Source organism: Callospermophilus lateralis, chromosome 12 (assembly GCF_048772815.1).
Source record: "Callospermophilus lateralis isolate mCalLat2 chromosome 12, mCalLat2.hap1, whole genome shotgun sequence".
Taxonomy (NCBI): domain Eukaryota; kingdom Metazoa; phylum Chordata; class Mammalia; order Rodentia; family Sciuridae; genus Callospermophilus; species Callospermophilus lateralis.
The window spans coordinates 110,715,674-110,742,610 of record NC_135316.1 but is presented as its reverse complement, the minus strand read 5'-3'; the positions used below and the strand labels follow the sequence as shown (position 1 = coordinate 110,742,610).

General features: G+C 45.3%; 1 protein-coding gene across 1 annotated transcript in view; it reads left to right on the top strand.

The window, feature by feature from the left end:
* The first annotated feature begins 4,233 nt into the window (after window positions 1–4,233).
* Tubgcp3 (tubulin gamma complex component 3) overlaps window positions 4,234–26,937 on the top strand; it is a 72,141-nt gene continuing 49,437 nt past the window's right edge. The window contains exons 1-5 of the mRNA XM_076872040.2: window positions 4,234–4,389; window positions 19,332–19,439; window positions 20,094–20,161; window positions 24,979–25,056; window positions 25,830–26,047. Coding sequence (XP_076728155.1) covers window positions 4,314–4,389; window positions 19,332–19,439; window positions 20,094–20,161; window positions 24,979–25,056; window positions 25,830–26,047 — 548 coding nt within the window. The 5' untranslated portion in view covers window positions 4,234–4,313. The remainder of the gene's footprint in view (window positions 4,390–19,331; window positions 19,440–20,093; window positions 20,162–24,978; window positions 25,057–25,829; window positions 26,048–26,937) is intronic.

Sequence of the window (26,937 nt, the reverse complement as noted above, 5' to 3'; positions counted from 1 at the left end):
AGCCTGCTGGCCTTTCTTTTGTTAAGCCCCGTGTCCTTGGCAGCTCCAGGGTTGCTCAGGTTATCTTTTAGCTGCAGTAGCCTGTGTCTTGAAGGAGCTGGTGCAGCACAAGGCACTGTCAGCTTTGCCATCACCTCCACTGACACCCTCTGGCACCCCCAGGCCCTGGGGCGACCCGGGCTTTCTCATTGAGTGCGCAGATCGGTGCATGTCCTGGACTCAGGCTGCGGCAGTGGTCTCCCTGTTTGTGTAGCTGCAGATTTTCCTGTTTTTAATTTTCATTTTAATTTTTTAGCCTGGTTTCTTAGCTCTTGTCCCTGTTTTTGCATAACATATGCACAAGCCCCAATTTGGACAAAGCCAGAAAAATTTCATTCTGTTCCTGGATCTGTGTGTGGGCTGGATTGTAGTCACGGCAGTTTCCACATATCCTCTGGGTTTGCTGTTCTGTCAACGTCTCTCACATGGCTTCCTTGTCAGCAAGATATTTATGGGAAGCTTATCTCAGACATTACTCTGTGTGTGTTCATATGTTATGGTTACATGTGAGGCATCCCCCAAAAGCTCGAGTGTGAGTCTATGCAAGGTGTAGAGGTGGAATGGTCAGATTATGAGAGCCTTAACCCGATCAGTACATTAACCCCAGTAGGGATTAGCTGGGTGGTAACTGTACGCAGGTGGGGTGTGGCTGGAGGAGGCAGGTCATTGTGGGTGTGTCTTTGGGGTTTATATTTTGTCCCTGGTGAGTGGAGTTGCTGTTTCCTGATGCCATATTCCCATCTGCTCTCCTCTGCCACACATTTCCATCATAATGTTCTGCCTCACTCCTGCCCAGAGGAATGGAGTCATCCATCTACAGACTGAGAACTCTGAAACTGTGAGCCCCAAATAAGCTTTTCTTCCTCTAATTGTTCTTGTAGGGTCTTTTGGTCACAGCAGCGACAATCTGACCCAAAACACAGAAGACAGAAAGGGGCTGTCTGCACGGTGGTGGGAGCTGGCAAGTCTGAAATCTGCAAGTGGGCTGTCAGGCTGGTCACACGGATCAGCTGCCTGCCACAGAAGCCCTCTTGTTTAGGGGAGGTCAGTCTTTTTGTCTTGTTGAGGCCTTCTGCGGACCAGATTGGGCTCCATCCTGCTAGGGAGGGTGATGTGCTTCATTCCAAACCTGATGCCTTATTCTCACACATGCCCAGAATAAGTCTGAACCAGTATCTGGGCAATGTGGCCCAGGCAGCTGACCCACAAAGTTAGCCATCACAGCATGGAAAGTCTGGCCTGCACTGGTACCCAGTGGGACCCCAGCCTTGGCTAGTGTGCCAGGGTGTTCTCCTGCCCGTTGGCTAACAAACCCTTCCTCTCTGGAAGAGCCATGGGTTTTAATTTCTTGGCCCAGTGGAGCCTGCTCTCTGAGGACCACCATGGTCCTCGCTGACCGTGCTGTGTGCTGGAGCTGGAGTAGGCCAGCCAGAGGCCTGCAAGTGCTCTGGTGGATGGCTTCTCTCAGCATTACCTGTCTGGTAGATTTCTAGGCCCCGACTTGGCTGAATCTACCGCCTCACCCTGCTTTACACCATGTGTGTGCAAAGGCGATGCTTCGGCCTCACTCGCCTCTGGAACTCCCTCTTGCCTCTTGCAGCTTTGCCGTCAGGCACTTACACATTTACAAACTGACCCTTCGGTTATTACAGAACCACCTTCTTTGCCTCTGGTGAGACTGCCCGTCTTGAAGCCTGTTTTGTCCAATGTCAATGTACTGTTTGGCCTTGAGAAACTTGGCTGCTGTCATGGTGCTTCTTTCCTCCGCCCACTTCAGTTCAATGTTTGTCTTTATATTAGGAAATACCTTATATTTAGCACATAACTAGGGCCAACTTTTTAGAATTTTTTTTTGTAGTTGTAGATGGACACAATACCTTTTATTTATTTATCTTTATTTGGTGTTGAGGATTGAACCCAGGACCTCATCCATGTAGGCAAGTGCCCTACCACTGAGCTACAACCCCAGCCCCTAAGGCTAACTTTTTAAAACCTACTCTGACAGTCTCTGCCTTTTTTTTTTTTTTTTTGAACTAGGGACTAAACCCAGGCGTGCTTTACTGAGTCACATCTCCAGCCCTTTTTATTTATTGTTTTGAGACAGGGCCTCACTAAGCTGCTTAAGACCTTGGTAAGTTGCTGTGTCTGACCTTTAATTTGCAATCCTCCTTCCTCACCCTTCTGAGTTGCTGGGATTACAGGTGCACAATGCCCAGCCAGTCTCTGCTTTTAATTGGATGCTTCATTCCATGATTTTTGCTGTAGTTATTAGTATAGTTGGATTTAAATACCATATAAAAATTGGTTTTCTGCTCATCTTCTGGGATTTTTGTCTGCCTGCCCTTTCTTTCTTTCTTTGAAATTTCATTTTAACTTTTACTTATGATGAGAATAGCCATGCTGGTTGTTCCTGGACATCAGAAAAAGGCAGGTCTGTCTCTGTAAAGTGGCTGAGTAGACCACTGAAGATGAGTATTCTGGATTTCATGTTTTAGCCAATGTCTAAATTAATCCTCAGGGTCCCACTTTTCAATTAATCAAGTACTCTTCTTCTTTTTTTTTTTTTTTTGGTGGGGGTGCTGGGGATCGAACCCAGGGCTTTGTGCGTTCGAGGCAAGCACTCTTATCATCTGAGCTATATGCCCAGCCCCCACTTTTCAATTAATGACCTACCTTAATATGAGATGTGGCAGGATTGTGCTCAGTCTGCTTCCTACCCTACTGCCAGGTAGGTTTGGGTCTGTTCCTCAGTTCTGACTACTTTGCAGGTGCAAAAACAAGAGATTCTATTAGAGCTGCTATGGGAGCTCCCTGGCTCTGTGATTGTACCTGGGGTTAGAAATGCAAAGACCAAGACCGGAATGCACTCCTGTACTGTCTGTCCCAACTCAGTCTTTGTAGTCGTGCTGCTACATAAATACCTGGCTGGAGCAGCTACTTAATTTTTCAAGGTCTTCCTATCAACCAGCAGCCACACAAAATAATATAAACCACTTTGACATTCCATGTCATTGATTACCCACGTGTCATTGATTACCTGTCAACACACTGGAGCTTAGACTTGTGAGCAATCCAGTCCTGGAATGCCCTCTTAAGGCTTGTGAATGCTCAGAGTCACTCCTACTACCAAGGACTGTGCTGGGTATCAGCCCAAAGCGGAAACCACACAGGGATTAAACAGAACTGGTTAGGAGGGTGACAGAAGCAGGGGGCTGGGGCTGGTGAGATGAGCAGGCAAAGCCCCTACTGCTCACAGGGCAGGGAAGACAGTGCGAAGAGCTATTAGTCACCATAGTGACATTCTGGAAGCTTCTGATGGAGCAGTCTCCATGCCACGAAGTATAGGCTGACAGTAAGATGTGGCCCGGGAGAAAACATCTCAGCCTCACAAAGACAGTGTGCTATGAGCGGGTCTCTTCTTCCCCCCAGGTTTCCACGGCTGGCTTCCTCTGGTGGAACCCTGCAGGAGGCCAGCGTTCTCTCCCACAGAGCAGGGCAGGGCAGGGCAGCACGGACAGTGGATCTAGAGCAAAAGGCAGACGACGGCATGTCCTCCTCTGCTGCCCCATCCGCCCCACCAGGCAGTGATGATTCGCTCCACCAGGCTGTGACACCATCCCCAGGTTTAATGTCGAGAACACGCGCTCTGTTCGCTGACAACGCTGCCTGGGCTGCAGACCGTGCTTGGCGGGAACGCCGGGGTGACGCCCCAGCTCTTCTCTCGGAAGCGTTCCTGGTCCACGCAGCCCGGTCTCCCGACCTTCCCTCAGGTAGCTGGACTTTAGTGCACTGGCCCCGGGCGCCTAAAAGTGCCAGCGAGGGTAAGCAGCTGGACACACCCCAAACGCCCCGTGGTCACTGCCTGCTCTGCCCCCGTACGGATCCAAGGACAGCAGTTAACTGGGGATGGGGTTCGCGGCTGGTGATTCTACCCCTCAGCTCACGCCCGCGACCCCCGGCCTCTGCTTAGGAGGGGCGCACCCACGGTTAAAGGCCGTGCACTCCTCAAACAGTTTCCATCAGAAGTGTGGAGCCAACCTCCGCCGGCGCAGTTTGACCGCGCACGCAGACTGCGGGCTGCAGCCGGAGACTCGGCGCGCGGGCGGAGGCCCCGGGACCTGCGGCGGGCGAGCAGCGCACGCGCGATGCGGCGGGGCCGCGGGGCATTATGGGAAGCGCGCGCCTTGGGCCGCTTCCGCGAACATGGCGGCGCCGTAGCCGGGGCCCAGGAGCCGGGGGCGCGGGGCTGCCGCCGAGCACAGTACTGGCCGACGATGGCGACCCCCGACCAGAAGTCGCCCAACGTGCTGCTGCAGAACCTGTGCTGCCGGATCCTCGGCCGGAGCGAAGGTACGCGCGTCCGGAGGCCGCGGCGCGCCGCTTGGAGACGACCGGGGTCGCGGGGCAGGGCCGAGCCTGGCGGGGTCGCGGGGCAGGGCCGAGGGGCGTGGGGGCGCGGGGTGCGGGCGGCGGAGCCGGGCCGGGCCGAGGGCCAGGGTCGCAGGGCCGCCTTCGCGCCCACGGCGGCCGGGCGCTCGGCGGAGAGCGCGCTTCCCCGCGCCCGGCTGCTCCCGCCCGGTGGCGCGGGCTCGGCTGTCCCGGGGGTTGTCCGGGCGGAGGCCGCCGAGCACGGCCGACAGGTCCCGGTGCAGCTGCAGACCCGCCCGGCTGAGCGCTCCGGGGGAAGCGCAGGACGTCACCTCCCGGCCCTGTGCGGGGAGACCTCTGGCGCACCGCGAGGGAACGTCACAGGAGTTGAAGCGACGTGCCACTCGGTCCTTAGGCTCCGCGGCGTGGAGATGAGCCGTTCTGAAGGATGGCTAAGCCACCTAGGTTTAAAGACCGAGAATACTCGTTCACCTTCTTTCATGGTCTATGACAACTAACGCGTGTAACTTGTGTAATGCTCTTTGGTGACCCAAGGGACAAAGGATGAATGATTTTGTGTCATTCCTATTTGACTTCATCCGGTTCTTGCTCCACTTGGCGTCTTTCCTGGACAGTACCAGGTGCTGGAGCTACCAGGTTACAGACAGTCAGTCTGGTCACAGGTCCCACTTTCCAGGGAGGCGACTCAGTGTCAAGAAGGGATCAGTGGAAAGTGGCTGCGCAGAGGGGAGGGAAGCCTTCGTGAGGCTGAGGGGAGCACACTGTTCCAGCCCGGAGCCCCTGGTGGTCTTCGGTGCAGAGGCGCATCAGGAGACGTCAGATTACTGAGGTGGCTGCTTATGGCTTTCCCCCTTGAACTCATGTTTTCCTTTTCTGTCAGTGATTCCAAAATGTTTTCTTCCGTGGATAAACCACACATTTATACCTTGTCATCATCACAACTGGATTTTAAAGTTGTTCCTCATGAGCTAGAGTGACATTTCTAAACTTAAAAAGTCTTTATATTGGGACTTTTTGATTGACCTAAAAGTTTCACCCCTTCTAGGAGATGGAAATGCTTCAGTGAAATTCTGCCCTCTTATCTGCTAGTGTAGATTGTGTCTGTGTCAAGAGTCAGTAGGCTCTTCGTGAGATCCAGAGGGGCTCTTGGAATCAGATATTTCAGGAAGCCATTCTCTGCTCTGTCTTGGACATTTTTGATATTGATCATTGCACGGTATGCTACTACTTACTACAACATTTTGTAAATGTATTTAGTAGCTCACCTTATTCTGTCTTTTAAACTTCTCTGTCATTGAGCAAAGAGCAATATTAATTACTGCCTTTATAACTTGACATCTAAAAAATTTAAATTACTGGGCATTTTGTCTGCTAACTCCCCAGAGCATTTAATTGCCTCATTTTCTAATGATATATTGCAAACACTTGGCTTTATGCTCTTGAAATATGTTGCTTTTTAATACAGTGAAATCAAGACATAAGAGATACTTTCTACTTTTAAGGTGAATTTCCTATTAAAGTTTCATAAGGCCTTTTTTTTTTTTTTTTTTTTTTTGCTACTGGGGATTGAAACCAGTGGTGCTCAACCACTGAGCCACATTCCCAGCCCATTTTATTTTTTATTTTGAGACAAGGACTTGCTAAGTTGCTGAGGCTGGCTTTGATCTTGAGATCCTCCTGCCTCAGCCTCCCAAGCCACTGGGATTATAGGCATGAGCCACTGCATCCCTCCATAAGGCATCTTAAAAAAAAAAAATGTGTACTTGGCTTCAATGGACCTTCAGAAGCCAATGTTGCTTAATGATTTTATAAAGTTAACATAATCATTATTTCCCATGTGTCAGTCAGCTTCCTGTTACTATGAGGAATACCCGAGGTAATCGACCTATAAAGAACTTTATTTTGGCTTCAGTTTTGGAGGTTCTAGTCCACGATTGGTTGGTTGTGTTGGTCTGTGGTGAGGCTGCTCATCACTATCCAAATGCGTGCTGGAGCACACTGCTGTCTTCAAGGCTTTTAACATGGGCCTTTTGGGGACATTCAAAATCCAAACTGGACCATCACTTTCCCAACATCTAGCACCTGTGAATTTGCTTGAAACAATGTACTGCCAGTGATGTGAAGACCCTACTTCCACATCCCTGCCCTGCTGGAGTGCATTCTACTTGTGTCTTTGAATAGGCAGTGTTTCTGTCATGGAATCAGTGAGGTTGGTGGTGGCATGCTTCAGCTGTGTCAGAGCAGCTCTTCTCTCATAATGCTGTGTAAGCCTCAGTGCTGCTTACCTTGTACTCTTCAGTTGTCCCATGGGCAAAGAGAAATTTTTGTGGGAAACAGACCCATCTGCCATGTTGCTTGCAACTAAAACAGGGTCACTCTAGGGGAACTGGGTTGTGCGAAATAACCACACAAGAGTCAGAAATACATTTTTCTTTGGGGGTGCTGTGACGGCTTCTCTGTCCTTAAGGGTCCGCAGAAAGAGAGAGAGAGTGATTTCCAGTGCTGACCCCTTTTATTGAGGAGAAGCCATTCAAATGAGGCAAGGGGTCAGGTTTCAGGGGGCTGAGTCTAGCTTCATGATGTCTGCTGTCAGCAGGTTGACTGACATCCAGGTAGACCACACCCAAGGGCAGAGTGAGAGAAGGGGACACACAAAGGGCATTTCCATGGAATATTCTGTCCCAGACAGAGCAAGGGGAACAGGTGGCCATAGCTCGACCCATGGGGCTGTAGGAAGGTACACATGAACACACATTTGGTTGTATTATTTCTACCCTCAAGATCCGGGTCTACCGTCTTCAGCAACTTAAGAGTAGCCAGATCATCGGGGGATGACTGACAGAGCCTCAACCTATCAGGAGGGAAAGTGCTGGCGCGTGACGCGACGGCCTCCCAAACCTGTCTAGAAGCAGCAGCAGCACTGGGAGAGGAGGAGGATTCCAGACCTTATTTTATGCCTGTGGACCTAGAGGAAAACAGAAACTCCAGATTCTGAGCCCTGATCCACAACTTTTCACCATATTTATAGGTTATTTGGCCCATCATCTTAGACTCATCCCATCATTGTGTATTTTTCCTCTTTTTTTTTTTTTTTTAATTCCTATTCTGTGTGGCTGAAGGCCTTGTGCAGGGTCTTTAGCATGAAGGATGCTGACAGAAACAGGTAAGAAGAGAGGCTCTGCCCAGGCACCTGCTATATTTCAAGAGGGAGTAGTCAGATTCCTGGAGTAGTTATTCACAATCCAAAAGACAGGGACCCTTGGTTAATTAGACTTCTTGGAGAGAGGCTGAGAGAGCGGAGTGGAATTGACCTCTTCCCCAGCATTGGTTTCTTACCATAACGTTTTTGTAATTTCATTTCACACGTAGGTTTGGTTTTACTATCACAAAATAAAGGGGAGTTTACCTTAGATTAGCATGGCAACATGAATGTTCAGGTATGACTGTAGTGTACAAAGTATCAAAGTAAGTAAGACCCCTATGAGTCTACTCCCAACTGCAAGGAGTGTTTTCTTGGTGGACCAGTGTCAGGGACAGAGCTGCTGTTGATTTCATGATTTTCTAAAGTGGTAAATGATGTGTAATGCGTAATCTTGCTTTTGAGTAAAACCATGTAATCTTTCTTTTGAGAATATGATAATTATACTCTTGGGAAAATCAGTGAGTGTTAAATGAATGTTGAAACATATATTAAAGGTAAATTGAAATATTTATCAAATGTCTAAATGGTCCTCCGCATCAGTGGGCTTTGGGTCCACAGATTCAACTGATCACTTTGCATTTGTACTGAGTATGTCCAGATCTTTTCATCAATTCCCTAAATAATACACTGTAACAACTGTGTAGAGCATGTGCATTGTTTAGGTTAGTATACATAACCTACAGATTAAAGTATATACATAGAATTATTTAACTATTATGTTGTAAGTTGTTAAAGTAAGTCAATATTTAAAATTGTCATGGCTTATAATATGGTAACCCTGGATAGGTGTGACCTACATAGACAAAAACTCTTCGGGGTCCTGAATCTAGAGATTGTAAAGGGACACTGAACCCAAAAGCTTGGGTACCACAGGTCCAGAGCAGCGTTGTGTGTTAGAGCACTATGTTTCAACCAATGCTGGCACCTCGGATCCCACAGGAGCCTAAGCAGGTTGGTTGGTGTGCGCAAGGGAATGGCAACCAGGCAATTGTGGAGGGCACAAGCATTTTACTGAACTGAACATTTGTTATTTCTTCATCCTGAGCTTTCTATGTGGTCCCTATCAGCTGTCACTGTTGGCCCCCTGCTGGGGACCCTGCTTCTGGGTGTCCCTGCTCCTGGGTGTCTCTGCTCCTGGGTGACCCTGCTCCTGGATGTCCCTGCTCTTGGTTGTCTCTGCTCTGGGTGTCCCTGCTATTGGAGACCCTGCTCCTGGGTGTCCCTGCTCCTGGCTGTCCCTGCTCCTGGCTGTCCCTGTTCCTGGGTGTCCCTGCTGGAGGCAGGTGCACTGTGCGTTTGCATCTGGGGGTGGCTATCGGCCCTCCTCCCACTTGAATCCCCAGTGTCCTCATCGCAGCCCTTCAGACAGGTGTGTGTGCAGAGCAGAGGCCTTGTAATCTTGAAGGTCAGTTTGTCCATTAAAAAAGTCGATCATAACTTTGGTTTATGATCATATAATCTTGATCAAAATTTTGGTAACCTTTGACACATGCTAAAGATTTCTTCTTTTTGTTGCTGTTTGTATTTCTATTTTCCTGAGAGGACTGACACTTTACTCTTACGTGTGGTACATCTGGGTTAATTTTCATATGTGGTGTGTTGTAAGTTGAGGTTTACTTTCTAATTTACGAAAAACTTTAAAAAAATGTTTCAGTTGTTTTATTCTTATCTTTAAGACTAAGGAGTTAAAATGGAGGTTTAAAAAAATATCGACAGCATGGACCCACTCCAGATCGGTGAAGACAGGATTTGTGAACCAAAACCAAAATGCAAACAAACCGCGGCAGCATCGACTTTGTTTTAGAGTGATTTGGGGGTGGATAAATATGACACACGCACAGTTCCCCAACGCCCTGCCGCGCTTCCTGCTTGGACACTGCCAGCAGGGCTGCAGCCTCCAGTCTCAGAGAGCACTTCCACATGAACAAGTCTGTGCTGTGTTTGGGCTGCTTTCTTACCCTCCTGCCGCTGGCATTCCAGCATTCCTTCTCATGGGCCACATGGCTTTCGTCCTCAGGTCTCTCTGCGCTCCTCTGGACTCTGTGGATGCTGGGGTTTCTCAGAATCAGTCTTTCTTTTCTTTCTTTTTTTCTTAAAATAATGATTCTGACAGTATGTATGTATTTATTTATTTATTTATGGTACTGGGAATTGTACTCAGGGGCACTCGACCACTGAACCACATCCCCTGCCCTATTTTTTATTGTTTTATTTAGAGACAAGGTCTTGTGGAGTTGCTTAGTGGCTGGATTTTGTTGAGGCTGACTTTGAACTTGTGATCCTCCTCCTCAGCCTGCTGAATTGCTTGAATTACAGGCTTGAGCCACAGTGCCCAGCTGATTCTGACAGTTTTGAAGGTCAAGGTCATTGCATAGAATGCCTCAGTTCTGGTTTGTCTGATATTTTTCTCCTGGGCTGACTGGGTCATGTATTTTTGGGAGAAAGCCCACAGAGATGAAGTACATTTGTGGTACTTCATCTAGTAGGGGAGACTGTCAGAGGGCCTGAGCATGTTGGTGTCAGCCTTGATCGCTGGGCTGGGCATGCTTCCTCCTTACAGTCCCTCCCGCCTTCTGTCCTGAGCCCTTTGGAAGAAAGTCTTAGGTTCAGCCTGCACCCCCCCCCCCCCCCCCCCAGTGGAGAGAGTTGTGCTTTGCCTTCTTGAGGGTCAGTATCTTCATAAATGATTTAGCCCTCATTACCTCTTGAGTTTCTGTGGGATCAGTGCCAATATTCCTTCCCCTCTTTTGTTTTTGTATTTGCTTCTTGTTTTTCTTGGTCATTCTGGTAGAGGTTTATCAATCCTATCTTATTTTTTCTTTCTTTTTTATAAAGAACCCAACTTTTGGATTTGTTATTTTTTTTCCTTCTACGTTTGTTTTAAATTTGTTTGGTTTTGCTCTAAATTTTAGTATTACCTAATGCATACATTGAGTTTAGTTTGTCCTTTTTTCTGGATTTTATTGTGTAAACTGAGGTCGTTGATTTGAGATCTCTCTTTTATGTCTTCCTTATTCTTTCATGTTGTAAATCTCCCTCTAAGTGCTGTAGTATTATATGTTTAGAACATTTTGTGATACATTGTATTTTCATTTTCTGTGAATTTTCTGATTTCCTTTGAGGCTTTCATTTTGGCCCATATTTCATGTGCTAATTGACCTCCAGATACTTGGAGATTTTTCATATACCATGTTATTCATTTCTAGTTTAATTCTGTTAGTGTTGCAGATTTTGCTTTGAATAATATCTAGTTATTTGGTGTTCTAAAGGTGGTTTTGTGATCCCTAATTTGGTCTGTGCTGACAGATCCTTCCCGTGCACACAGAAGAGCAGTGTACTGTGTCCTTGTCAGAGGCATTGCTCTGAGTCCCTGCTGCTCTGCGTGGTTGTTAGAGCAGTGGGTTTCCTCTCCCCTGTTTGCTCCATCCTGAGGCAGGCCCCAGTCTCTCCAAGCATATTTGAGAATGTGCTTCTCTGTCTCCTCTGTTGCATGTGCCTCCTGCGTCTTATGCTCCCTCCCACTCCCTGGTAGGAGTGTGTACCTTGAAGATGTTGTCCTAGTGAATTGGCTTTTTATTGCTGTGCAGTGTCCTCCTGTGTCCTGATGAACTTTCTGGGTCTAGTTTGCTTTGCCTATTGGTTCCTACCTGGTTCATATTTGTTCTGAACAGAGTTTGAGCGATCTGCCTTTTCTTGTCCTTTTATTTTTAACTGCCTTTATTATGTTCTGGGTGGTTTCTTATAGGTGACATCTAGATCTAATGAGTCCCCTCTGCTGTGTCCTTCCTTCACTCAGGCTCCCGGGATGCTTGGTCATGTAGGTCTAGTAGGGGCACAGCTTTGTCACAGCACTCTGAGGGACTGTGGTGGGTGGGGCATGATGGTGTTGGTTTGCCAACCTCTGCCCTGCTAGCCGCTCCGTCTGCCCTGTGGTGGCCATCTTGAGAGGACAACAAGCTCCTGCCCCTTCGGAGCCTCCCTGGCACTGTGGAGGGCACTGTGTTTCTTCTTGGCATCTGTTCCCAGTCCTGGCTGACCTTGCATTTGACTTCTGCTGCCTTCTTGTCAGTCATGCACCTCTTCACAGTTTGTGAACAGTCTTGGACTTCATTTCTGCCACATTTCTTTGCCCTTGTGGTCTATGCCTTTTTAAATAATTGCCTTATTCTCAGATTAGTGGTATTTCTGAAGGTGGTGGAGGCCAGCGCCATCTTTGTCTAGGGGTGTTGATACAAACGGCTGACTGTTGGTGGGTGAGCTGGCTTTCTCTGTGTGCCACCTGGGCGCTGCTCAGAGGCCTTCTCAGACTTGCTTCCCAGGTCCTGTATCTGGACTGTGGCTTTTTCTGCTACTTTTTCGTGTGATGATCGATCCAGTTTATTTTTTAATCTAGAATTTTTCTGACTCTCTGGTCTGCTGCTGTCTCTCCCCTCTTTTTGATGAAACTCTGGTTTATTCATTCATTCATTTCATTATAATTTAGTAGCTTTTCTGTCTTCTCAGCTAAGATCTTGGGGAAGGTGGAAGGTAGACTTGTGCACCTAGTGTGCTTTCTTGACCTCAAGGCTGGGTGACTGAAACGTGGCCTATTAGTCATAATTGTTGAGAGCCACGGCCAGGTCAAGATGGTGCCCGGCATTTTGCCAGAAGGGGCGGCTCCTGCTGCCCTGGGTGCCCGCTACTTTTGAGTTCTTGTGGAGTTCCTGTTGAGTTCTCGTGGAGTTCGAGTGGAGTTCGCGGGGGTTTGGGGATAAAGTTCCTTCCTGCTTGAATCTACAAGTGACTCGTGACCTCCCGGTTATTTGTGCCCAGCCAGACTGCAGCATTTGGTGGCCTGTACGGGAATGCCTGAAACATGGGGGTAAGTGAAACTACTCGCCCCTGAGGGCAGGGTGAGAGAATGGGTGGCCATTTCAAAAAACAATGTGTTCTTGTTTTGATTTGTTTTGTTTTTGTTTCAAGCTGCCTGTCCCTAGAACTTTCTCAGGCAAACTGAGAAAAATGGGAGGCTCAAGGTTTGAAGTTGTTCGGCTCTGAGGAAGAGATAGAGATAGACCAGAAAATACATTTCAAGAAAATAGGAAAATTGATACAACGAATTTTTGTTCCCTTTTTGTTTCATTTTGTTTTGCGTTATCTTGTTGGGTTGCATTATCTTTATAGCAGAAATATGAAATTAAAAATTAGTAAAAACCAAACCAAAAGGGTGTTAAGTAAATTACTAGAGGAAGGAGGCATCTCAGTAAAATCAAGAACAATTAGGGCATACGTTAAGATGATACAAATGTGTAGCCCATGGTTCATTAAAGAGGGGCTGTTATTTTTGGAACCAACATGGTGAAGATTTAAAAAGGATAGAAAAGGAAAGCCCAGGAACTCTGCCAGTTGGCACATTACCGTTATGGACGTTGGTACAATCTTGTTTGCTTAGTCAAGGAGAAGACATATTAGATCAAGTAAAAGAGGAAGTCTCTTGAGTTAGTCAGACAGGGGAAGAGAGTTTAGAGGAGGAAAGGCTATCAGGGGACAAGTTACAATGGGAGGATGCTATAACACCTTTCTATCACCAGAGGGCATGGGTGTCCAACCAACAGCTCCACCTATGGAGACAACATATGCTGAGTGGCCCTCAACCCCCGTGGTTGATAGATGGGATCCTAAGATAGGACCTCATAGATTAGCATGCCCTGTATTTGAGGAGACAGGAGGGCAGCGACTTCACCATGCTTTAGATTTCAAAATAGTGAAGCAGCTGAAAGAGGCTGTAACAACCTATGGTCCTCAAGCATCCTTCACTGTAAGTATGGTCGAATCCATTGCCAACTTGAACATGAGGCCAGCAGATTGGACTAGTATGTGCAAAGCTGTGCTAAATGGAGGACAATACCTGTTATGGAAGGTTGCCAATCAGGAATTTTGCACGGAGACGGCTAGGCGAAATGCAGCAGCCGGTTATCCTCAGAGAAATCTAGATATGTTGTTAGGAGAGGAACCTTATGAGGGTCAGCTGCAACAAATTGGATATGATCCTGCCATATACTCACAAATCGCTTCAGCCACAGGGCAGGGAAAACATTATAGGGGCATGGAGATTTACAAGGTCAATTATCTAAGGTAATACAAGGAGCTAACAAACCTTACGCTGAATTTGTAGGTAGGCTTATACAAACAGCTACTAGAATCCTTGGGGATGTAGAACAAGCGATGCCATTAATAAAACAACTAGCCTACGAACAAGCAAATAGATGGTGCAGGGAGGCCATTAGACCATGGAAACATGGAGATTTAAACACATATATTAAATTATGTAGAGACATTAATGAACAGGGGCAAGCCTTGGCAGCTGCAGTACAACAGGCTTTAGGTGCCAGGCCAAAAACATGCTACAATTGTGGACAAACAGGACATTTTAGAAGGAGTTGCTCCGTAGGAGGCGGGTTTGACAAAAACTGTATGATCAAAGGGGTAGAATACTGGGTATTTGCCCATGATGCCGAAGAGGGAGACATTGGGCTAATGAATGCCATTCTCAGACTACTGTAGAGGGTATTCCGTTGTCAAAAAACGGACAAGGACCAGGTGTTTACCCATGATATCGTGGAGGGAAACATTGGACTCCATTGCCAAAAAACTGACAGGGGGGCCCAATGCTCCGGGGCCCACGACCACTAATATACAGGGCATTGGAGGAACCCAGCAACACTATCAGGGTAGTGCCCAGGACACATTATCCATTAGATCCCTCGTTGGACAAACCAGAAGGAGCACAGGGTTGGACATCTGTGCCTCCGCCAGAGCAGTACTAACTCCAGAGATGGGAGTTCAAATCATTCCCACAGGAGTAAAAGGACCTCTTCCCCATGGAACAGTAGGCTTATTATTAGGACGCAGTTCTTCTACTCTAAAAGAACTTACGATAAGTCCTGGGGTAATTGATCCCGATTATGAAGGTGAAATAAAAATCATAGCCAGTTCTCCAAGGGGTATATCAGTAATTTCACCAGGAGATAGAATAGCACAGTTATTAATATACCCAGCCTACATGATAAATTTTCCAGTCGTACTATAGAAAGAGGTTCCAGGGGATTAGGCTCCACAGGTGTAGATTGAGCTGTGCTTTCTTTAAATTTAGATTCTTGCCCAATGCTAAAACTAAATATTCAAGGACATGAATTTAATGGGCTACTTGATACAGGTGCAGACCTTAGCATCATCTCTTGTCAAGAATGGCCAAAATATTGGCCATTACAACAAGCCACTCAAACGCTTCGAGGCCTAGGAGTGACGAATAATCCCCATAGAAGTGCAATGGTATTGGATTAGAAGGATCCTGAAGGATGTGAAGGAACTATACAGCCATATGTATTGGACCATCTTCCCATAAATTTATGGGGACGAGATGTCCTAGATCAGTTAGGTTTGACATTAACAAATAACATCAATCCAAATGTGCCCACTGATATGGCTAGACAAGGTTTTAGGAAAGGAAAGAGTTTAGGAGAAAAAGGACAAAAGTATTTAGTGGCACCAATACAGATAGATCAAGAAATAGACAGACATGGATTGGGTTTTCAGGAGGGGTCACTGAGACAATAAAAATTATTTGGAAATCAGAAAGACCAGTATGGGTTCCTCAGTAGCCTGACTAAAGAAAAGATACAAGCAGCCCATGCCCTGGTCAAACAACAATTAGCGGAAGGACATATACAACCTTCCATATCTCCCCATAATACTCGCATTTTTGTCATCAAAAAGAAATCTGGAAAATGGAGATTATTGCCAGATTTAAGAGGCATTAATAATGAGATGGTTATTATGGGACCTGCTCAGTCGGGGATTCCTCAATTGTCTGCTTTGCCAAAAACCTGGTATGTTTTAGCTATAGATATTAAAGATTGCTTTTTCTTTCAATTCCAATTCATCCTGAGGATAGTCCACGTTTTGAATTTACTATCCCTGCACTAAATCATGAAGGTCCTGATCACAGATATGTATGGAAAGTACTCCCTCAAGGGATGGCTAACAGCCCAACTATGTGTCAAATATATGTTAACAAAGCAATCCAGCCACTTAGAAATCAAAATCCTGAACTACAAATATTTCATTATATGGATGATGTACTATTAGCACACAAAGATAAAAACACATTGCTAGAATGTTATCCCCCACTTACAAACTTATTAGAAACTTATAATCTAGAGATAGCAATGGATAAAGTACAATTAAAATTTCTAATTAATTATTTAGGAGTTCTATTATCCTCAACCATGGTCCGTCCACCAAAAATTCAAATACGAGTAGATCAACTCAAATCACTTAAAAATTTTCAATAGTTATTAGGAGACATAAATTGGATAAGGCCTTATCTAGGCATACCAACAGGAGAGTTGGGACGTTTATTTGATATCCTAAAAGGTCCATCAGATCCAAATTCACCCCGCATGTTAACGCCTGAAGCAAGAAAGGCATTAAAAATCATTGAATCATATATGGAAAATATGCATTTGGATAGGATTGATATAAGTTTGCCTTTATTATTTATTGTACTACCAACAAAAAATATTCCTACAGGAGTATTTTGGCAAGAAGGTCCATTATTGTGGATACATTTATCTTATTCTCCTAACACTATTCTTACTAGGTATCCTGAGGCTGTAGGACAATTAATACTCAAAGGAATAAAAGCAGCAAAGGGAGTGTTTGGAATTTCTCCCAATAAAATTATTACTCCATATACTATGGATCAAATTGATGAGCAATAATACTTGAGCAATAATCATGTGTAAATCTAATGTTTCATTTGATAACCACTTACCATCTAACCCTTTGTTGTCTTTTTGGTCTTCACATCCTGTAGTTTTTCCAAAAATGACAAGAAAAGCCCCTATCATGAATGCCCCAAATATATTCACTGATGGGTCAAATAATAGTACAGCAGCAGTAGTTACCCCTGATCAAACTTTTTCATTTTTAGTACCCAAACAATCAGCTCAAAAGGTAGAGCTTAATGCAGTATTATAAGCTTTTGTGATGTTTAAAGATTCTGTATTAATTTATTTTCTGATAGTCAGTATATAGTTAATGCTATAGTATCCCTTGAAGATGCTGGTAGGATTTCCCCTTCCTCTACTGTTTTCTCTTTGTTTTCCACTATACAAAGTCTAATCTGGGACTGAAAAGATCCATTCTTTATAGGACATATCAGGGCACATACAGGATTGCCTGGAGCCCTTAGTTTGGGCAATAATTTAGCAGATAAAACTACACGTGACATACATATTTTTTCTACTCTAGAAGAAGCTACAAATTTTCATAAAAGGTTCCATGTCAATGCTAATACTCTACAAAAGCGTTTTAAAATAACCAAGGAACAAGCTAGACAAATAATAAAACAATATCAAAATTGTGTGATAATTAATCTTGGAGTCAATCCTAGAGGACTGATACCTAACCATATTTGGCAGATGGACGTCACACACTTGCCAGAATTTGGAAAATTAAAATATTTGCATGTTACAGTTGATACTTCTTCTGGATTTTTGATGGGCTCCCTTCATGCCGGAGAAAAAACTAAAGACGTTATAGCTCATTGCTTACAAAATGTTGCCACTGTGGGCGTTCCAAAACAGTTAAAAACAGATAATGGTCCTGGCTATACTTCTACCTCTTTTAAACAATTTTGCTCATCATTTGGCATTACTCATACAATCCACAGGGACAAGGCATAGTTGAAAGAGCTCATCAAACTATTAAAATGTACTTATTAAAGCAAAAAGAGGGAATTCGAAAGGGGTATATATCCCCCAAAGATAAGCTTAAAATAACCCTTTTTACTCTAAACTTTTTAAATTTGGATTCATCAGGGCTTAGTGCTGCAGAAAGGCATATGTGTCCAAAAAATGTACATAAGCCTAAGGTACTTTGGGAGGATATTCTAACAGGACAATGGAAAGGTCCTGACCCAGTGATTGTCTGGAGTCGGGGGTCTGTTTGTGTTTCCACAGGGAGAACAGCAGCCGATTTGGATTCCAGAGAGACTAACCTAAGCGATTTCTACAGACCAAAAAGAAGATTTTTTGGCTCAAATCCATAACAGCTGATATCCAGAACTCTTGTTTGGCTATTCTTACATCTGCGACAGTGGTTTTCCCACAGCAGGAGGCTAATGAATAATGAACACCATTAAGGCCTATTTCAGATGTAAGAAACCTTGGGGCTTGCTTGTGGGAATACCTTCAGACCCATATGCAAGTTACAGGAAGAAGGATGGGATATCAAAAAAAGAGTCAAACCCAGGTGGTAACCAGGATGCTTTTTTCAATATCTATTTTATTATTACCCTTTTCCACATCATGAAGTTTTATTTTGTTTTTTGAGCTCATACAGACCTAGGTTAATGTTTTTCTGATCAGTTTTATATTTTGACTGTGGAGTTTTTAAACATTGCAATGGAGATTTCACCTGTGAAAATCTACAAGGCCTTTACTATTATGTTATGTGTTGTATGTATTGTGTTATGTGTTGTATGTGTGTATGTGCATATGTCCATATATCATATGAGGAGCGCTCATGAAAAAATGGATCCAAATATTTTTTTTTATTCACTGATTTAAACGGTTTAATTTAAATTGGGTAAACAGCTGTTGAGTACTGTTTTAAAATGTGGTTAACAGTTCTGTTTGTTTACTTTCACATTTCCTTTTCATTATATCCAATTGTATTCAGGATACTAAATTGTTTAGAAAATTGCTTTTTTTAGTGCCTGCCAGAATGTTACATAATTTTTTCTTAGCCATCATTGCCAGAATTCCTATCTTCATCCCAGTGCCGGTGAACACAAAGATAGAGCGTGACTTAAAACTAAACTATAGCTTCTGTGATAGCTATCACAACAAACTGTATAAACTGATACATCAGTGAATAATAACTCAACAAGTGATGCTCAATCAAGGAGTCGATTTACTTTGGGAGGAAATGGACATATTAATGGATTCCTCAACTTTGAACTGCTTGCAAAACTTGCCTGGACTATGTATCACTTGTATGCATTGTGAACTATGTGTTGGTGCAGTGAATTGTAGTGCCGGGTATCTTTGCTGATGGTGTCATCGGTGGTACCACATCGGTGGTACATCGGTGGTACACAACACCATCAATTGGCTTGGTGTTGTGGCATTTTGTATCCTCCGCTTTCTGCTTGTAGCAGGTTGTTTATGGTGTTTGTGTAAAAACCACTATCCACAAGTATGGCTAAATGCTGGGCTGGTAGTCAATGACGGGTAAGATCCAATTGCAATGGTACCAACCTAAGACAGGAGGCTGACGTCTGAGGTCAGCTCATCCGATGATGGATAAGGACCATATGTAGTTGGACAGCCTAACAGGCACAGTCCCTAAGCCACATACTTGTTGTTTAATTAAACAAAAGGGGGGAGATGTTGAGAGCCACAGCCAGGTCAAGGTGGTGCCTGGCATTTTGCCAGAAGGGGCGGCTCCTGCTGCCTCAGGTGCCCGCTACTTTTGAGTTCTTGCGGAGTTCCCATTGAGTTCCCGTTGAGTCTCACGGAGTTCGAGTGGAGTTTTCGGGGGTTCGGGAATAAAGTTCGTTCCTGCTTGAATCTACAAGTGGCTTGTGACCTCCTGGTTATTTGTGCTCAGCCAGACTGCGGCAATAATTTGCACCCTTTGGCTTCTGTTTCAGCTGATGTAGCCCAACAGTTCCAGTTTGCTGTGCGAGTTATTGGCAGCAACTTTGCCCCAACTGTTGAAAGAGATGAATTTCTGGTAGCTGAGAAAATCAAGAAAGAACGTAAGTATTTTTTTTTTTTAAGTGTTACATGCTGGCTTTTGAAACCAACATGATCTGAGTTTTGGAACCACAGCCAACCCATGGCTTTTCTCTTCCGGGACAAAACGTGGGGGACTTGTTGCTTGGTGTCCCTCCTTTCACATGATTTATGGGTGTAACTGAATATCTAGATTCATTTATTAATATGAAAATTAACAAGCTGTTTTGATTTTTATTTTAAAAATTGACTATTGTATTTTACTCTAAAATGATGAAATATTGCTGTGTATCTTAACAAAATGTTTTGTAAGGGTAGTTTTTAAGTCAGGTAAACTTGTCATGAATGTTGTACTTTATTGTTCTTAGAATTTAGGATTCCAAGGTATTTTTACTTTCCATCCTTCTTTTCAGGTAGGTATTATTAACTAGTTAAGTTGATGTTTGCCTCACTGTTAATTAATATTTGTAAGTAAATAGACTATAAATGATCCCACTGTTTCTGTTTAGCAATTTTCACATCAATGCTTTGACTCCAGCCTAATATTTTCCATGTTTTATAAGTATCAGAGAGTTTGTCAGAGCTAAAGTATCACTCCTTTGTGTTGTTTTAGCATAGATGAAATAGTGGGTTTTGGTGTGTGATGAACATGCCTGATTTCTTTCCTCTCTTTTCAGTTATTCGGCAAAGGAGAGAGGCAGACGCTGCATTGTTTTCAGAGCTCCACAGGAAACTTCATTCCCAGGTACGCGCACGTGGGAAGAAGCTGCGTTGGCAGGTGTGGCAGACATGGTGAGAGTCAGCCCATGAGTGGGGAGGCCTTCCTAGTGGACGGAAACACTTGGACATTTTGGTGGTATCACAGCAAGCTTTTCTATGATCACTAATGACTTAATTGTAATAATGTTCCCTGTATTTTTTTAAATATTTATTTCTTATCTGTAGTTAGACACAATACCTTTATTTTATTTATTTTTATTTGTTGCTGAGGACGAACCCAGGGCCTTGCATGTGCTAGGCAAGTGCTCTACTGCTGAGCCCTAGCCCCTTTCTAACACCCCCTGAGTGAATTTTAGCTGGGTTTCATGTGAAGTTGCTTATGAAGATGAATGGAGCTGGACTGAAAAGGACTCAGAGGCTCTAGGGTTGTGTCATAGTCTTAATGACACTCTGACTAGGCATGCTGGTCCACACAGCAGTAAAAGCTCACCTCGGATGCGCTTTATTGTGTCCTAATTTGTACCTTTATAGGGAATAATTTAAAAAATTTTGAATGTTTTGTGATTGGGTACTGACTCTTGAAAATTAATGGTTTCTCTCATCTGATATATATATATATATATATATATATATATATATAAATGTTTATTTTTTAGTTTTAGGTGGACACAATATCTTTATTTTTTTATTTTTATTTTTAATGTGATGCTGAGAATCGAACCCAGTACCTCACGCATGTCAGGAAAGCGCGCTATCACTTGAGCCACATCCTCAGCCCCTAACCTGATATTTTTATGAAAGACTTTGCCAGTAAGATGATTGAATGAGAGGACTGGATGTAGCTCAGTGGTAGAACTCTCTCCTACTATGCAAAAGGCCCTGGGTTCAATTTCCAGACCTGCAGGGAAAAAAAATTATAGGTCAGATTTCTGACTATAAAGGAACTGAGTTCACTAGCTTTCTCTGTCCTTTTGTAGAACAAAAAGTGAGTTCAGAGAAGTTTAATGCTTTGTTTCACAAATGTGAAGTTGAAACGACAAATTGTGAAGTTTGGCATAATGTGACTAGTAACTAAACTCTTATTTTTGAATCTTCATCTCTCTACATATATTGTGTCCTAAGACAAGCCTAAATGTATGTGCTGTGTGAGCATTTTAATTCCAAGAGGGTATCTCAGAGAGGCTGGTTGTGCCCTTAGCACTTGGTTTGTTCAGGATAAACAGCGAGACAGTAGGGTGGGAGAGTGTTCTCATTCCTTAATTCAGATCATTTTACTTGGATTCACGGTTTTAAGTGTACTCTTTCATCTTTGATAACATTTACAAAGTGAGAAATAGGAAATATTTTTGTACATGCATTTCTAGACAGATTGTTTCTAGCAGTGATATTATTTGTTTTTCTTAAATCTTTTTTTTTTTTTTTTGTAAAAAATTACTTCTTGGTGTTGGGTGTTAGAAAGATGTACTATCAGGTATCACGTTCCTGAGATGCTTAGCCTTGCTGGGATCCCCACCTGGAGGATCTCATCCTGTGAAACCTGTGTGTCTGTTGATGTAGGCCATTGGAAGAAAACATGTTCAGGAACTTTGTGATTTAAAGTGGTGGTTTTCCGTTAGTTACACATGACAGTAGAATGCATTTTGACATATTATACATAAGTGGAGTATAATTTCTCCTTTTTCTGGTTGCACATGGTGTAGATTCACACTGATTGTGTAGTCATATATGTACCTAGGGTAATAACATCGGATTCATTCTACTGTCCTTCCCATACCCCCTCCCCTACCTTCACTCCCTTCTGTCTAATTCAAAGTCTCTTTACCACCCTCCCCTCCCATTGTAAGTGAGCATCCACATATTCGAGAAAACATTCTACCTTTGGTTTTTGGGATTGTCTTATCTCGCTTAGCATGATATTCTCCAGCTCCATCCGTTACTGGCAAATACCATAATTTCATTTTTCTTTAAGGCTGAGTAATATTCCATTGTGTATATGCAATCTACTGTGTTGTATAACTAATGAGGATAAATTAAAAAGTAAAATAGTTGTTTCCCAGAATTTTGTTTGGATTCGATGTTTGTTTCTTTCTGAGCATCAATATTCTGAAATGGTGACTGCCTTCCTAGGGCTAGCCCAGAAAACTAACTTGGGTGATTTTTTTTTTTTTACATTGTGTGGCTGAAACATAAAAAATACCTGAAGATGGTAGCATAACACTAGTCATTCAAGTGCAAAGTAGCCATCCCATCTTTTTTCTAAAAATATCTGGCTCCAAAGTACAAATGTTGGTATTTTTTTCTGTCCTGTCTTCTCCGTGTGGGACCCTCTTCTGCATTTGCTGTGCCTGCCATGGAAGGAGAGTCTAAGGTACAGCTTGCTGTGGTGGTTTTTTAGCTCTAGATGAAGGAGGTTCCAGGTGTGGTGTGGGGACGTGGGACCCTGAGTGGGTATAGGTGTGACTGGCAAGGAAGGGCTGAAGACAGGGGAGTGGCTTGCTTGGGGAATAGAAGCACACTGCAGCTGGGACCAGGCAGGAGGAGGCCTCGGTGGGGGTGGGCGCTGCCCCGCAGGATGCTGCGCCAGCCATGCTGGTTCTGGTGGGGCAGCTGCTCTGGTGTTCCCAGATCTCGTGGTGTCTGACACATCTCATTTAAAATCTGAAGCTTGATGCCTGAATCGAGGCCTCTTGGATTCTGGAGTCCGCGGTGGCAGGGGTAGTTTAAAACATCCTTCTAGAGCTACGACTGTTTATGTTTGCACCACCAGGTCCCTTGCTTTCTGCCCTCTGGCTCCAGCTGGAGGTGGCTGAGGCCCCAGCCAGAGTGGGGAGGATGGAGGCTGTGCCAAGCTTCCTGGCCCGTGGCTTGGCTGTCTTCCTGCTCCTGTTTCCTAGTTACTGTCTTACTCCGTATACATCAGGTGCTCATTAGGTGCTCCTCAGCAGCTGACCCTGGCTGTTTGACACCTGCTCTTCTCTGTTGAAGCTGTCATTCACGGGTGCAGTGGCACATGCCTGCAGTCCCAGTAGCCCCGGGGGGTGGGGGGGCTGAGGCAGGAGGGTTGCAAGTCCAGGCCAGCCTGGAAACTTAGTGAGACCTGCCTCAAAATACAAAGAGCTGGGTGCAGCTTAGTGCAGCACCCTGCATTCAGTCCCAACACCCCCTCCTGCACTGTGCTTTTCCCCTCTGTTCACGAACCCCTCTTTCTGAGAGCGGGCGTCTGGACCTGCCCTTCGTTGCAGAGGAGGAGCTTTCCTATGGCCATGCCCCACTGGCACCTTCAGTCAGACGTTTCTTAGGAAAGGCCACTGGGACTTGCAGCAGGCATCCTCAGAACGGAGCCGGGCAAGGTTCCTAGTTGTGCCTCTGGGCATCCCTGCGCTTTCTCTTTTGTGTCCCCTCTCTGGTGTGTGCTAACTGTTAGGCTACTGCCATCTTGACTCCCGAGGCTTGTGGGCTGTTCCTCTCAAGTCATCCTCTTTTGGAGTCGGGCAGACCTTGGTTTGAATCCTGGCATGCAGCATTGTGATGTAGGTGGATTATGTGGGCTTGCTGTCTGTGTTTCTCTCATTTGTGGAATGAAGTGAGTACATTCTGTTGTGGCAGGAGGTGTTGTAGGTGAAGGACCTGCCTCCTGTGGACCACCTCTAAATGGCAACTGCTGCTATTGTCTGACTGCTCCGGAATCTTTAGAGAAGTGGGATCTGGGGGAGAGGTGGCCTGAGTGCTAGTGTTGGCCTGAGCAAGCCCCTGAGCCCCAGGTCAGGTGCCCTTCAGGGGGTAGTGTGTTCCCAGGTGGCTGCGGTCTTCCTGCTGCCTCTAGCACCTTGTGCACCTCTCCGTGAAGCAGGGTGTGCTCCCTATAGGAGGCCTCCGCAGGCTCCTGTGTCCTGCTCAGAACTCTTCACCCCTTCCAGCTTGCACTCTGACTACCTTCCTGTCTTTCCTGTGTGGCCGCCTTTTTGAGAGCCCTGGGTGCTGTTGTGTAACCCGCCTGCTTGCTGTAACACAGGCTGAGACTCCATCAGGGCTGGGGCTCTTTCTTTTTCTTGTTGCTCAACTGGGGAATTGGTTCAGTTTCTGGAAAATGTTTATGTAAATCAGTTTTATAAGTTAGTAATTTTAATACCTGGGATGAGCTTATTCTTCAAATAAACTTTCGGGAATGTTTTATATAACAAAGAGTCTGCATGGTCTGGCAGTGGGTCCCGTAGATGAAGGTGTCTGTGTCTAGCCTGTGTGTCCAGACGTGAGGCTCTGGAACAGAGGAGGTGCTGTGCACATTTGAGGTGAAGCAGGTTGAGGTTTGGCTGCCAACGGGGTTGAGGATCAGGATGAGTGGAGCAGGACTAGAGAAGAACGGGGCCCAAGGGCCAGCCCTTGTGCGGACACGGGGCCAGTGATCCTAGCAGCCAGGTGCTGCGCACAAGGTCCGCATGCTCCCGAGGCTTCTCACACTTCAGACCTAAGCGAGACGTTAATAAAGAAAAAACAACGCGTATCGATGGCATTTGTCCTATGATCACTGTTTGGGAGGTTCTTCAGATTTTTTCAGAGGAGACAATACTGCTATTCAGAAGTAGGGTAATGTCAAGATTCGTTCTTATTGGGAACTTTGGAGTTTGTTAACATGGTTAACATGGACCCAAGGATGTGATTTGGGAACATTATCTCCAGTTTCTGATGGTAGCTGTACTGATGACATGTGAAATGAGTACAGAGTGATGTCACCAGGGGAATTTTAAAATGCTTTTCTATTTTGGAAATATATTTAGGAGAGAGGAAAATGAAACTGAAAATTATATGAAATAGTTCTTTTAGTATTAATTTTTTTCTTAACAGGGAGTTTTGAAAAATAAATGGTCAATACTCTACCTCTTGCTGAACCTCAGTGAAGACCCGCGCAGGCAGGCAAACAAGGTGAGTGGCCCTGGTGTTGTGACGGTCTGTCAGGTTCGGAAGGAATCAGCCTCTACAGCTGAGAAGATAGCAGAGAACAGGGAGCTGGCTTGGCCATTGAGGTCAGGCAGTTTCTTTTTTAAGGGCCTTTTTAGTCAGTGTGCAGTTTCCTTAAGCTCTATTTTAGGATTATGTTCTTCTCCTGTAACAGTGTGTGGCGAGCTTAAGTTGTGGTTTTAAGATTGGGCTTTGTGAGTTACCACTTCAGCACAGATGCATGGAAGGCCCAGGGGGGTTCCTTGTGCCTTTCTTCAGGTGTTGGGCATACTCCTCTTGACGTCCCAGTGGGCTTCATGCTGTCACACGGCTCCGTCATGCCTGTGCTGTATGTGAGAGTGCCCTGGTCCAGGCCAGAAAAACTCGTCCTGCAGACGTGAGAGTGCCCAGGCTGAGGAACGGGGTGGGGTGGCTGCACGTCTCTCTAAAGCCTCGCTGGGCACTGTGGGATCTTCACCAAGTGAGGTCCAGACTGCAGCCTGGCTCACGTTTTGCTCAGCCTGGAGTGGGATTGAAGTGTTTGGTCATCAGACGTTGTGGTGGTTGTGGGGCTTTAGAAACTTGTAAAGCTTTGTTAGTTCTGGCTATTAAAAAGCATCTTGCTTAAATTATTTAATAAATGTGAAATTCAAATCTAATTTCAGCAATGGAGGAAGGGGCATGCCAATGCCCTTTCAGGTTTGGGAGAACCCATCTGTGGTCGCACATCCCCTCATCTCAGTGCACTTCCGTTTCAGGTGTCCAGCTATGCCTCGTTGTTTGCACAGGCATTGCCGAGAGATGCTCATTCCACTCCCTACTACTGCGCCAGGCCTCAGTCCCTGCCCCTGAATTACCAGGACCGGGGCACCCAGGCGGCACAGAGCTCTGGCAGCCTGGGCAGCAGTGGCATCAGCAGCATCAGCGTGTGTGCCCTCAGTGGCCCTGCACCTGCGCCCCAGCCTCTCCTCCCAGGGTAAAGCATGCTTGCACGCACACTCTCCTGGTGTAGGAGAGCTGGAGGTGTCCCGGGCTTTCAACCAAGCCTGATATTGCACCATAGGCTGCGTCTTCAGGTCGTCACCCTGGCCAGTTGTGTCGGGCTGGTGATGAGTAATACTCAGCAATAATTAATACCGTTGAATTATCCTCAGGCAGATGGTTCTGGCCAAGGTAGTGCCTAGGATCGGGGAACCTTGGCCCCCCGGGGCTGCACAGCTGTGAGGTAGCCTCTGGAGTGGAACATGCCATCCACTCTGGTTATGTTTTGAGGGAGTGTGAGCTCATGACTGAGAATGAGGAAGGTACCAGTGTCTTTAATGTGCCTTAAGAGCTTTGTTAAGATCCAGTCTTAAGGTTGTTTCTTGTGCAAGTAATCAGATGGCTTTGCTTTTTGCTATTGTTCATTTCTGGAAATCTCAGTAAAACAGATGGTCAGAAGTGGGTAATTTTCTAGAACAGTGATCAGGAATTAATATCAGATATATGGCGTTTCCCACATGGGCACAGTAGAGTCATAAATTGTTTTGTAAGATGAAAAGTCATGTCCAAGGATTCAGAAGACGGAACATATGCAGCACATGGGTCACACGTGAGCAGTGTTCTCTAGGGGCTTGCTCCACATCTACACACAGCCCGCAAGAGAGTGAATCTGAAGTTCTGGTCTGGCCCAGAGAGTAAGCTGACACTCTCATTTGTGTCTCAGGATGTGGAGTGGTTATTGTGATGATTCAGAAAGTCATACAGCTAACTTTTAGAATTAGTCTGCTAAGTCTGCAGCTGTGTTCACAGACACAGTCTGAGTGAGTGTTGTTGGCTTCCCCCCTTGAGGACAGGATCAAGCACAGCTGTTCCGGGACTGCCCTC